This window comes from Carcharhinus amblyrhynchos, chromosome 5, assembly GCF_965287045.1.
Source record: "Carcharhinus amblyrhynchos chromosome 5, sCarAmb.v2.hapA, whole genome shotgun sequence".
NCBI classification, from domain to species: Eukaryota; Metazoa; Chordata; class Chondrichthyes; order Carcharhiniformes; family Carcharhinidae; genus Carcharhinus; species Carcharhinus amblyrhynchos.
The window spans coordinates 105,602,465-105,616,809 of NC_137328.1; the positions used below are offsets into that span (position 1 = coordinate 105,602,465).

Consider the following 14,345-nt stretch of genomic DNA (forward strand, 5'->3'; position numbering starts at 1 on the left):
TGCTTTAAAATTTCAATACATGTTAATTAAGCGAAGGAGTATTTTTACCTAGCATCAAACATAGTGATATACATCTATCCATATAATATACAGCAAGTAATTCCTAATGATGAATGGCCAGAATGAATTTCACGAACAGGTTAATTGCAGTATCTGTGTTTTGACTTTATTATTGATTCCAGGACCTTACTTTGTTCAGATTGATTTTCCTGTTTATCAAAGGAATACACTTTTTTTTTTAAGCACAGTCAGGAGGTGAGGGGGAAGCAGACATAAAATGCATCTTTGCTCTTGATTTTTTTTTTGAGATCAAATTTAGCATGAGTTTTCCTCAGTTGATAGATTAAATTGGAAAGTGGCTTTATAATGAATTGTCTAAACATATAAGGCAACCTTTAACCCATTCAGCCCGTGTCAGAACAAACCCTCCCACCAGAGCTTTCTACTGTAATCCCATCTCCCTCCCCTCCTCCACCTCCGTATGCTTTGGCTCAGATCCTACGGTCAGTGGTGAAGTGATGCCTCGTGCCACTGGCCATGATTCAAGGCTGTCCATGAAGATTTAGTGGGTATTGGAGCATCAATTTCCCCCCACCCCCCACCTTATTTTGGTTTGACTTTAAATTGGGTGCTGTCTGTGGACTGCAGGAATACAGTAGACATCAAGCAAGCTGAATTGTAATTTTTTTGAATGGGAATTTTTTTGAATGTTATTTCACTCTCCACACATCAGGGTCAGAGAGGTTGTTCAGTAGTAATTGTGACTTAGTACGCCATTGCAACATCAGTTGGCAAAATGTAACATTATCAATGGTTTTTATTGTTCAAAAGTTAAGGCGCGCTTCAGATTAGCGATTTGATGCTGACTGCATCAGCAAAGACTGCAACAATGCCCCCTGTGAAGGAACAAGGGACCACCCAACTGCAACTTTAGGATCTCCGCATTTAACTGTACCCGTGGATACCAGGAGTTGCTGCCAATTTTTTACAGTAATGATGATGAGCGCAGACAGCTTCACCGACATTGCAACCCAAGATTACAGGCCGATATTTTTATTTTGCTTTTAAATGTTGCTGTAAGTTCTGTTTTCACTCTTCTCCCTCTCTGTTTGAATGATTCAGATCCACTCCAGAATTTAACCTGGTGCTAGCTGCACCAGCCCCCATTCGACTAGGAATGCAGCTGGATGCGATGCCACCAACACACTTGGAAATAAAGTTCTTTCGCTTTAAGCAGGGGAAACAAAGAATGTATCCATTTTTAATTGACCTTTTAACTTGCTCCCTGTGCCTTGACTTCCTGGAGCCTTGCCAACATGTTCTATTTAAAAAGTGAAAAAAATAGGCTTTGGAAGAGTTCCCGATTCTATTAAGAGATGTTGTGACCAGCCATCCATAACCATCGTGTTGCTATAGTTAATCATACTTCAGTGTTGCACTGTTAAAACCATTTTATATATATATATATACATATAGGTAATAACAATAGTTCAGGTACAGTATATATGGGACCAGAGGGAGAAATGAGTTTGGACTAGTTTAAGTATTTATTGCTTTTTCAATCATTCTTATGTTCTCATTTGAATTCATGGATAGCAAACTACACGTAGACTGTTAAAAGCAGCATGATTTTTTTTTGCCCTGCTTGGTCTTAATTCATTTGCCTGGAGATAACAAACATTTTACAAATCAAATGGTACTAAATATGCACATTGGAAATCCAAAACATTACTTGAAGGAGCAACACAGAACTGGCGATATTACCCCTGCTTATTCCCATGTCAGCAAGGAATCTGAGCACCCATTTAATGGCCCTTTCTCATTAATTGCCCAGGTCATTGTGCTACTTCTGAGCACAGGGGAATTGACTTTGATTCTAGTTATTTTGTGGATCAGGTTAAGTTCGTCAGAATACCATTGCTCCACCACAACATTGCACTATTGACCGTCCAGATTCCAATTTAAGTACTTAAAAAAAAAAATCCTCCTCTCCCCGTTTTCATGCATAGAATCATAGAATCCTTACAGTGCACAAAGAGGCCATACGGCCCATCGAGTTTGCACTGAAAGCAATCCCACCCAAGCCCTAACCCGGTAACCCCACATATTTACCCTGCTAGTCCCCCTGACACTAGCAGCAATTTAACATGGCCAATCCACCTAACCCGTACATCTTTGGACTGTGAGAGGAAACCGGAATATCCAGAGGCAGGGGGAACATGCTAACTCTACACAGATAGTGACCCAAGCCCAGAATCGAACCTGGGTCTTTGGTGCTGTAAGGCAGCAGCACTAAGCACTGTGCCACCATGCTGCCCGTTCCTAACTTTGGCCAGATTATCTTCAGGAAGACTAGTCCAGATTTAAATTTTCAGCGAAGGATAAGTCGGAGAAAAGTTGAAGAATGAGATTGTTGGTAAATGCGCTGTGTGCTCCAGGGAGAGAGCAGGTGAAGGGAGAGAACATAAGCCAGGATAGGAGAGTTTCTGAAGGCACATAGAGGAGTGGAGGGGCAAAGGGGTTTAACTAGGAAGTGCTGAAAAGTAGAGCTGCAACCATACCTTCCTACACTGCTCACGATGGAGGCTTAACTGAGAATATTATGTAGCTAATCACTTCATGTTAGCTTGTGTGGATTCTAAAATATTATATGCAAGGATTGCTTAAATAGGATGAACTTTTAAAAATTACCAATTTGTGGATGATTGAGAAGGTTTGCAGACGATAGATGCATCACTTCTTGAAATTTGAGGAAAATTTGAAAATGCCCAGCAGTACCCAACCTGGCATGATGCCAAACTGACACGGGTGCAGTCAGTAAAAATCTACCAATACAGTGATGCTGCCCCTGAAATGTAAAAAAAAAACCTTTTCTGGTTGGCTGTTCCCTCATCATATCCTATAATATGCGCTCCGTGTCGCCTGACTGCTGCTCCTGTGATGCCAAGTCTGGTGCCAGTTATATTACTCAGCTGAGTGCTAACCAGTGCAGACTTTAAGGGTAAGTGATGCTTCTGAAGTCCCACGGCTATTTTCGATTGCTGTAAAAAAAAAAATTACTAAATTGTTTTGTGTTAAACTTAGGAATATCTGTTTGCAACGAGAAGCGATTGTCAGGCTAGGACTGGATAGCCGAGATGTGGCTTTGCCTAATTATGAACTCCTGATTACGAACTGAATAACCTGTGGGGAATATTTAGCACTTGAGTAATTCCACTGTGCAGTTACCAATGAAAACAAGTCCAGTCAGCATGCCTTAAAGAAGTGGTTAGTAAATTTAGAATAGAAACTAAATGAATACCGTGCAACATATTCTCGTGTGCTTTTAGCTTATAGACTTATAGATAGCAGTGGGGTTTCTGGGTGACAAATGACACAGAAATAAGCAACATGCTGTATATTCTGTCGCCCGAATGTAAGTCGTTCAATTTTTCTTTTAAAAAAAACTATTAGGTCTTCTCGAGTTCTGCTAGTGATGACTTTTTAGTGACTATTGCCAGAAATAAAATTATAAAGCGTATGTGAGGGCAAGTATTTAGTCAGGCATCCCACTCTAGAAATACAGTGGTCAAAATAATGGGAAGCAAGCCTGATGACCAGTTTAAAACTGAGAGTGCAGTGCTCGTACACAAGGTTTCATGCAGTTTTGAAACAATTTTGGAGCGTTGTTTTAAGAAAGTCAGGGAATGCTGTTGTTTTGCATTTTCTGAGCCTTGGCTGTACTCAGCTGTATTCCACTGCTGCCAGCTCTATTAGTGGAAGCTGCAACTTTTACCCTCGCGTCCCTTCATCAGCACAAACCCAGATGAGGTTTATTCATGGACACTCATATGTTTTGTTGAACCCAGCCACGTAAAATGCCAGAAAGATCGAAGCAACCGTAGATTGACTGACTGTGCTCAGAAATCTGACCATTCCTCTGAGAAATGGCAATTATCCGGGAGCCTGCATTTTTCCTACAATTACCCAAGGAGGGTATTTGAAAACCCTTTGGGATTAGTGGCAACATTCCAGTCAATTCATAAATATGGGTATGTCTTTTGACCAAGCAGTCCAAAAAAAACCCACTCCATCTTATCCACGGTGTGGACAACGGCTTGTTGCTTACTTTATTGCCTCTTTTTTCGAATAGATCAGGATTCTCATAGGATTGCCTCAGAGATGGGACGAGCAACGTTAAAAGATCGCAGAGCACCGACAGAAGAACCTCGTAGGAAACCAGAAGAGAAAGAGGTAATTGAAAAGAGACAACACCACAATACTACCAATTATTGTAGTATTTTGTATCTAGATGTGGATTTATAGAATGTTACAAGCTAAACTTTTTGTCAAGTTCCCCAGTAAACTGTTGTTAAAATATTTTGAGTTAATACTGCAAGGGTTTTAAGCTGTATCTAACTCGGGTCAGAACTCTTTGAATGTGTCCCTATTCCTCCATGTGGTTATATTCAAGTTGCATTGTTGTGCAGATAAGGGCAGCACGGTGGCATAGTGGTTAGCACTGCTGCCTCAGTGCCAGGGACCAGGGTTTGATTCCCAGCTTGGCTCACTGTCTGTTGGGTCTTCAAATTCTCCCCATGTCTGCGTGGGTTTCCTCCAAGTACGCCGGTTTCCTCCCACACTCCGCAGATTTGCAGGTTAGGTTGATTGGCCACGTTAAATTGCCCCCTTAGTGTTAGGGGGACTAGCAGGCTAAATAGATGGGGTTAAGGGCATAGGGCCTGGATGGGATTGTGGTTGGTGCAAACTTGATGGGCCAGATGCCTCTTTCTGCACTGTAGGGATTCTATGATATTCTTGTAAACCTCAGCAGCCATTGTAAACATAAGGAAAATGAGATTTTTCAACTTAGTTACCTGTCTTAAGAAAGAAATATTGCCTCTCTCCTGATCACTTTACTGCAAGTAAAGTATTTTTTGAACTATAGTCATTGCTTTAATGTGTGAAACGTTGCAGCCAGATTGTACACAGCAAGTTCCCACAGTGTAGTAATGTCCTTTAGTTTTAATGATCTTTAGTTTTGTGATGGTGACTCGGGGATAAATATCAGCTCGGACCCCAGGGAAAGGTCCTCTGCTCTACTTCGAAACAGCAGCATGGTGTGAGGTTCACGGATTCACAGACACCTGGTAATCTGGAATAAGCGTGTGAGTTTATTGGGAGTTCCATTTTTCTTGCATGATGTTTGCAGTCTCCCGTTGTTCTCTCTCTGACAGCCATTATTGTACATTATTTCAGAGAACACCTATTCACAGTGATTGGTTAATTAAACATATTTGCAGAGGTGGCCGACACTAATTGGTTCTGACCTCTGATCGTGCACTGTACACGAGATCGTGGTCTCTGCCAAGATTAGCTGATCATGAGCTGTGAATGTATGTTGTAACATTGTAACATGTCCTAGCACAAGTAAAACCCATTTATCGTGTGAGAACATGTTCATACAAATAGTTGTAGCACCCCTCCAAGCACTGAACATAAGAACATAAGAAATAGGAGCAGGAGTAGGCCATCTAGCCCTTCGAGCCTGCCCCGCCATTCAATAAGATCATGGCTGATCTGTCGCTGCTCAGTTCCACTTTCCCGCCCTCTCCCCATAACCCTTAATCCCCTCTCTTATCAAGAACCCATCAACCCGCGTCTTAAAAATATTTAGCGAGGCAGCTTCCACCACTTCAACGGGCAGAAAATTCCAGAGATTCACCACCCTTTGAGTGAAGAAGTTCCTCCTCAACTCCGTTCTAAACCGCCCCCCTTTTATCTTGAGGCTGTGCCCCCTAGTCCTACTGTCTTTTTTGAGCGGGAAGAGTCTCTCCACCTCTATCCTATCCATCCCATTCATCATCTTATACGTCTCAATGAGATCTCCCCTCATTCTTCTAAACTCTAATGAGTACAAGCCCAGTTTATTCAGCCTCTCCTCATAGCTCGACCCCCTCAACTCCGGTATCAGCCTAGTAAACCTCCTCTGCACTCCCTCCAAGGCCAAAATATCTTTGCGCAGGTGCGGCGCCCAAAACTGCACACAGTACTCCAGCTGCGGCCTCACCAATGCCCTGTACAGCTGCAGCAAGACCTCCCTACTTTTATATTCAATCCCCCTCGCTATGAAGGCCAGCATCCCATTTGCCTTCCTGACCACCTGCTGCACCTGCAAGCTGGGTTTTTGCGACTCATGCACAAGGACCCCGAGGTCCCTCTGCACCGTCGCCTGCTGCAGTTTTTCGCCCCGTAAGTAATAGTCCTTCCTACCATTCTTCCTACCAAAGTGGACCACCTCACACTTGCCAACATTAAATTCCATTTGCCATTTCCTGGCCCATTCGCCCAGCCTATCTAGATCCTTCTGCAGACTCTCCACACCCTCCGCACAATTTGCCGTTCCCCCAATCTTGGTGTCATCAGCAAATTTCGACACCCTACACTCGGTTCCCTCCTCCAGATCATCTATATAAATGGTAAAAAGCTGAGGCCCCAGCACTGACCCCTGGGGCACTCCACTAGTCACCATCCGCCAATCCGAATAGCACCCGTTGACCCCCACTCTCTGCCTCCTATTTGACAACCAATCCTCTATCCACACTAACACCCTACCCCCAACTCCATGTCCCTTGACCTTCTGCAATAACCTCTTGTGAGGTACTTTGTCAAACGCCTTCTGAAAATCTAGAAAGACCACATCCACCGGCTCTCCTCTATCCACCGCCCTAGACACATCCTCATAGAACTCCAGTAAATTTGTCAGACACGACTTCCCTTTAATGAAACCGTGCTGCGTCTGCTCTATCAAGCAATTCCCTTCAAGATGCCTCGCAATTTCCTCCTTGATGACGGATTCTAACATTTTACCTACCACAGACGTTAAACTAACCGGCCTATAATTCCCCGCCTTTTGCCTGGCACCCTTCTTAAACAACGGCGTAACATTAGCCGTTTTCCAATCATCCGGCACTTCCCCGGAATCCAGCGACGTCTGGAAAATAACCACCAAGGCATCCACTATCACCTCCGCCATTTCTTTCAGAACCCTCGGATGCATTCCATCCGGTCCTGGGGACTTGTCCACAATCAGTCCCTCCAGTCTGTCGAGCACCGCCTCTCTAGTAACAGTAATGTCATTAAGACCCTCCAGTCCTACCACCTTTCCATCGCTAACACCCGGCAAATTATTCACGTCCTTTTCCGTGAAGACAGAAACAAAAAAGTTATTCAATACCTTAGCCATATCCCCATCCCCTACCACTAGGTCCCCTTTCTCATCCTCTAAAGGACCAACATTCACCCTAGCCAGCCTCTTTTTATATATTTATAAAAACTCTTGCTATCCTTTTTTCTATTAAGCGCTAGCCCAGCTTCATAGTTTCTCCTACCCTTCTTTATCAACTTCTTTGTCAATCTTTGTTGACATTTAAACCTCTCCCAATCCTCTTCTCGCCCACTACTCTTAGCTACTCTAAATTCCTCCGCTTTTAGTTTAACACTTTCCTTCACCTCCTTCGTTATCCACGGCTTATTACCTCTCCTCCTACTATCCTTTTTGACCATTGGAATAAATTTCTGCTGAGCACCAAGAAAGATCTCCTTAAAGATCCTTCACTGCTCCTCAGCAGACCCTCCCTCCAACGCGCTCCCCCAGTCCACATTCGCCAATTCTTCTCTCATCCTACCGTACTCCCCTCTGTTCAAACAAAGGACGCGTGTCCGGGAACCCACTTTCTCCTCCTCCATCTGCACCAGAAACTCCACCATACAATGATCACTCTCCCCAAGAGGATCCTTCACCACAAGGTCCCTAATTCTACCCGCCTCATTACATAGCACCAGATCCAAGATAGCTCTCTCCCTCGTCGGCTCCAACACGCACTGTTCGAGGAAACTATCCCGGCAGCATTCCAAGAACTCTTCCTCTGCACAGGAGTTGCAGAACTCCTCAAGCGTTGTGCTGGAGTTGCAGTACTCCAAGCACTGCACGGGAGTTGCAGAACTCCACAAGCGTTGTGCCGGAGTTGCAGTACTCCAAGCACTGCACAGGAGTTGCAACGCTCCCCGAACACTGCACAAGAGTCACAACCATGATTTTTGTGATCCAGTCCTGGAGTGGGACTTAAACTCACAAACTTTGATATGAAAGCAAAAGTGTTACCACTGAGCCAAGACCGACAGAAACAAGCAGAATCATATGAACAAAAATATTTGGTGTACCCGAGGAATGTGGTTCCCCAGTGAGATTCTAGAATTATTGCGTCGTTACACAGCATCCAACCTGCTGCCACGTATTGGCTTCGCTCCAGCAATGGAAGCTAGATTGCTCCTTTTCGTAACGGATGATACTAAGAATGGCCCCATTGTGGCGTTCACTGTTGCCGCAAGAGAGAGTTGTGACAATCCGAGGGAAGGACAAAGCAGAATTATCCTTCGAACAGAGAAAGGGTTTCAGCTTTGTTAAAGTGAGGATTTGAAATTGCAAGTTGTCTGGGCAGCTTGGGAACGGGAAGGAGGTTTCAGCTTGGGGCTGTGCAAGACCAGCGGTCCACGATCTGACACATCTTCTACTCGGTGTTGACATTAGATTGACTTAGTTCAGCAGAGCTTAACTTGTGTTTGAATAAAGGTTGTGTTTGAATGAATCCTCCCAATCAATACTCACAGTTAGTAGGACAGTGCCAGATTTGGGTCGTACAAACCAATAGCATCCACATCTTTATCTTTTATGTCTAACATCTGGTCATATTTTTGAAAACTCAAACTGTTTAATTATGCCATTATACCAGCGTCATAATGTTAGTGGCTTATTTCTTTACTTAGCCTGTGCATAATCATATAGCCAGGCAATAACCTTGTTAGTGGCTAAATGAAGTTCTTTAAACCCACCTTCAAGGTTAATCAATGGGTACTCCTCAACAAAGTGAGTCACTGGTAAGCTTGCACCACAGTTACAGCCAGGTCTTGCCATTCTCACTGATGGTGGGTGGCTGCGCTGATGCTTTGACCAGTCCAGGAAGGGTTCAAATGGCCTCACTACGGCTGGGCAAAGCCGGGTGAATGACCAGTGGGCTGTACCATGAGAGAATGGTTTCTGCTGGATGTTTTCTCCAGCCAGTGGATGTCACAGAACAAATGTTTCATCAGTGCGTTTGCTTTGCACTTCAGCACTTATTCTTTCTGAAACTTATTTTCTCCTTTTCAGAGACAGCCTGCGAAAGCAATTTACGATTTTAAAGCTCAAACGTCAAAGTAAGTATTGTTGCCTTGTTTATTGTGACCTTTCTTTTTAATATTCTGTAAATATTCGCTTTTTAACCTTAAGATTTGATCCTGAAGGGGTCAGTGAATAGATCCCTCGAGGTTTGGATGGGAGAGTGTCAGCAATCACGTTTGTGTCCACCAAAGATACATAGAATACCATCAGCACAATGTCTTGTCAATGGTACTTTCTATACTTCTCTACTGGGGCGGCACAGTGGTTAGCACTGCTGCCTCACAGCGCCGGAACCAAGGATTTGATTCCCAGCTTGGGTCACTGTTTGTGCAGAGTTTGCACATTCTCCTCGTGTCTGCATGGGTTTCCTCCCAAAGTCCGAAAGACATGCTGGTTAAGTGCATTGGCCATGCTAAATTCTCCCTCAGTGTAACCAAACAGGCTCTGGAGTGTGGAGATTTTCACAGTAACTTCATTGCAGTGTTAATGTAAGCTTACTTGTGACTAATAAATAAAGATTTTACTTTATAGTTTGTTCTGTTTCTATGTAACAGAAGTAATCGGACCAGCAATAACCATTTGGCCTTCAAATCTTAGTCCCTAATTCAATATGATCATGGTCAATTTCTTACCTCAATTCCACCTTCCCTTTAATTCTTTTAGCTAATGTTCTTTAGAGAAGGAAATCTGCCATCCTTACCTAGTCTGGCCTACATGTGACTCCGGAGCAACAGCAATGTGGTTGACTCTTTAATGGCCTCTGGAGGGTTGTTAGAAGTGGGCAATAAATGCTGTCTCAGACAGCGATGCCCATGTCCCATGAATAAATTGAAAATCCAAAAACCCCTTGATCTCTGCCTTGAAAATATTCAGTGACTATACATCCACATCCCTCTCAGGTAGAGCATTTTAAATGTGCATAATCCTTTAAGTGAAGAAATTTCTCCTTGTCTTGGTTCTACCTGGGCAGAGTCGTATTCTGTGTCCAAGACACAACAGCCATTTCACTGGAATTTCTAATGGTGCACTTCTGAGGGGGCAGCAAGATGACACAGTGGTTAGCACTGCTGCCTCACAGCGCCAGGACCCCCGGTTCGATTCCAGCTTTGGGTCACTATCTGTGTGGAGTCTGCACTTTGCCCCCTTGTCTGCGTGGGTTTCCTCTGGGTACTTTGGTTTCCTCCCACACTCCAAAGGTGTGATTGGGTGGACTGGCCATTCTAAATTGTCCCTTACTGTCCCAAGATGTGTAGGTTAGGGGGATTAGTGGAGTAAATGCATGGGCTTATGGGGATAGGGCAGTGGGTGAGCCTGGGTAAGATACTGTTTCGGAGAGTTGGTGCAGACTCAACTGGCCGAATGGTTTCCTCCTGCACTGTAGGGATTCTATGATTTTACTTAGTAAGATTGAGGGCACTGGTTTTCTTTGGGTAGCTGCATTTCGGAAGTCAAGAGAGAAAATTCCCAGAGTGGGGTCAGTGTTTGTAAGGTATCCTGAGCAATTCCATTCAATTCATTCCAAATTTTATTGTCCAATTCAGATATTTATTGCGAGTATATTGCTTGTTCATCAAAACAGCACACAAGTGAATAATTTACACTGAAAATCATCAGTGGGCAAACCATAATGACAACCACCGGTTTCAGGAATGCACTGATGGGAACTCAGATTAATGCTTCACTCGAAAGCTCTCACAGCGCTCTAACAGAGTGATACACCCTCCTCAGTGCACTGCTTGAACCCAGAACCATGTGACTTGAAGGCAGAAATGTGACCGGATTAGCGATAACTGACACAGATTGATTGGATCCTTCCAGTCCTGCCCACTGTGGGACCAGAGATTCCCACCCAAAATCAATGGACATTTTGCTTGTCTGTCAAATTCTCTGTCCAGCCCATGCATCGGGTGGGACCAGAAGATTTAGGCCACTATTTTAGATATGTGCAGAAATTTGTTTGGTAGGCACAGTGTTTGGGCAGCACGATGGTACGGTGGTTAGCGCTGCTGTGCCACGGTGCCAGAGACCCAGGTTCAGATCCGTCCTTGGGCTACTGTCTGTGCAGAGCCTGCACATTCCCCCCGTGTCTGCATGGGTTTCCTCCAGGTGCTCCGGTTTCATCCCACACTCCAAGGTGTGCATTGTTAGGTGGATTGGACATGCTGAATTACCCCTTAGTATCTCAAGGTTTAGAGGATTAAGTGAGGTAAATCCATGTGGTCACCACAATAGGGCGTGGGTGAGATGCTCTGTCGGAGAGTTGGTGCAGATTCAATGGGCTGAAAGGCCTCCTTCTGCACTGTAGGGATTCTAAGATATGCCATACTATTGCAGTATGATTTGTGATCAGTAAATGTATATTAAAAACATGTTTACCTACAGGGAGTTACCATTCAAGAAAGGAAACATTGTCTACATTATAAGACAAATAGATCAAAATTGGTTTGAAGGTGAACACCATGGAGCAGTTGGCATTTTCCCGATTTCATACGTTGAGGTCTGTAGTTTTCTACCTATTGCAGTACAAGTTGTTTTGGTGCATTATGCTAAACACTTATTGCACTTTTTGTAACTGTGTTATAAATTGGTGAAGTTTATTTGTTTCTTGCAGAAGTTGCCCCCAGTAGAAAAGGCACAGCCAGTCAGACCACCGCCCCCAGCTGAGGCCAGAGATTTTGGGGAAGCTATTGCAAAATATAATTTTAATGCAGATACTAACGTGGAGCTCTCACTAAAAAAGGTAATTTTGGATTCATTAACTCTTAGCTCCTCAAGACATATTGCTCCTTGTGGGGGGAAAGAAAAACACATCTGGAAGATAGGTAGCTGCCTCTGCAAAATAAAATTCATTCTCTCGTTTGCATGTTGCAGTCTTCCATTTGAAAATAGATTTTAGAATATTCTTATTCCTGCTTCGTTTCTGCTGGAGTCATCTATAATGATTACAAGTCATTGCTCTGCTGCTGTTGCAATGTTGAATGTATTCACGTAACTGGCTGAACACATGGGTGGCATAGTGGTTAGCACTGCTGCCTCACAGCACCAGGACCCAGGTTCAATTCCAGCCTTGGCTGACTGTCTGTATGGAGTTTGCACATTCTCCCCATGTCTGCGTTTCCTCCCACACTCCAAAGATATGCAGGTTAGGTCATGCTAAATTGCCGCTGAGATTCAGAGGGTCTAGCTGGGTAAATGCATGGGATTACGAGGATAGGCCTGAGTGGGATTGTTGTCAGTGCAGGCTCGATGGACAGAATGGCCTCCTTCTACGCTGTAGGGACTCTTTACCACAGGAAGTAATTGATGCCAAAACATTGAATGTATTCAAGGGGAGACTAGATGTAGCACCTGGGGCAAATGGGATCAAAGATTATGGGAAGAAAGCAGCATCAGGCTATTGAGTTGGGCAATCAGCCATGATCGTGATGAATGGCGGAGCAGGCTCAAAGGGCCGAATGGCCTCCTTCTGCACTGTAGGGATTCTTTATCAGAATATAACAAGATTGCCTGTAATGTTGGAGAGAATTGGAAATGTGTCTTTCTTTTAGTCAGTGTGTAGTATGTTACCCTATGGTCATGTTGAATGCCAGCTATCTCTTATAATTGTTCTGCAGCAAATTAGGAATTTTGTGGGGAAGGAAGCCAATGTCTATCAGAACCAATGAATATAACTTCATACAGTTTCAGTTTCCATTGTCAAGTTTGCATCAGTGTAGTGTAGCGGGTATTTGCAGCATTGCACTGGTTACATATACATCTGGTTCCTTGGGGTCAAAGTACAAGGTGGGGTTATTTGCCCTGATGGGTTTCCATCTTTCCAGTCCCTGGTGAAGTCAAAACTAAAATACAGCAGCTTTCTTCTCCAACATGCCAGTGTCCCAGCTGTCCCCATTTAAGGGTATACAAATATCCACCACCGGTTTAACCATATAATTGCCTTTTAACTGTAACAATGTAATCCATAAGACACTTACATGGTAGGCCATCAGTAATGTGCAGGCAAACTTGTCACAATGGATGATTCTGGAAGGTATACACGCATATATCTAGCTAATCCCATTTAGTGTGGCAAACAGCGTAGGTAAGAGATGGTGGCACAGTGGTTAGCGCTGCTGTCTCACAGCGCTACGAACCTGGGTTCAAATCCAGCCTTGGGTGACTGTGGAGTTTACACGTTCTCCCTGTGTCTGCATGGGTTTCCTCCAGTTGCTCAGGTTTCCTCCCACAGTCAAAGATGTGTGGGTTAGGTAGATTGGCCATACTAAATTGTCTCTTAGTGTCCCAAGATGTGTAGGTTAGGGGGATTAGCGAGATAAATGTGTGTCGGGTGGGGGACAGGGCCTGGGCAAGATGCCTTGTCAGAGGGTCGGCACAGACTTGATGGGCCAAATGACCTCTTCAGCATTACAAGGCTTCTGTGATTCGTCCCTGTCTGATGGCGAATGGCTTCATGGTGATGATGCATGATGCTCTTTATAGAACTACCAGACTGGTTGTGACAGTAAGGAGGCCCAAAAATGGGGTTGATCTCTCTTTGGGCATGAATTCTTTCTTTCAGTTGCACATTTTGCTGGAACCAATTAGTGAGATGGATTTTAAGATCAGTAAAACTACTTTCTTCAATGTGAGTCATCTGGAATGAGCAGCTAGTTGGAGAATATAAGCATAAATCTAGCAAAGCTTTCTACATTATGGTCAGCCATGCTGAAACCAAAAGGATGAGCAAAAAATGGCAAATAAACAAACATAGGCTTAATTTGTTCTCAGGGTAGTTTGTCTTGTGACCTACCTTTAACTAGTAAACAGTGCATGGACTCTAAACTAAGATGATGGTTAAAGTAAAGCACAACACGCTCTGTGCTGTAATAGAATATGTGTCACTGAATGTGCAGTTGAAATGTCTGCTCTCCTCAGGGTGAAAGGGTCATCCTTGTCAGGCGGGTAGACCAGAACTGGTACGAAGGAAGGATTCCTGGGACAAATCGGCAAGGTATCTTCCCAATTACCTACGTGGATGTTCTCAAGAAGCTGCAACCCAAGAATTCTGCAGAGTACCCCAGGCATTCGCTGCCTCTCAGCTTTTCCAGTGATAGGATTCACTGCCTGGGATCTACAAAGGTAGGTGGAACTATACGTTGTTGAGCGT

General features: G+C 44.0%; 1 protein-coding gene across 5 annotated transcripts in view; it reads left to right on the forward strand.

The window, feature by feature from the left end:
* Nucleotides 1-14,345, forward strand: part of LOC145343266 (sorbin and SH3 domain-containing protein 2-like) — a 283,373-nt gene that overhangs the window by 230,946 nt on the left and 38,082 nt on the right. For all 5 annotated transcript variants that reach the window (XM_080189388.1, XM_080189389.1, XM_080189390.1 and 2 more), the window contains 5 exons: nt 4,133-4,233; nt 9,188-9,234; nt 11,582-11,696; nt 11,811-11,939; nt 14,114-14,317. In XM_080189388.1, the coding sequence (XP_080045514.1) occupies nt 4,133-4,233; nt 9,188-9,234; nt 11,582-11,696; nt 11,811-11,939; nt 14,114-14,317 (596 nt within the window). The remainder of the gene's footprint in view (nt 1-4,132; nt 4,234-9,187; nt 9,235-11,581; nt 11,697-11,810; nt 11,940-14,113; nt 14,318-14,345) is intronic.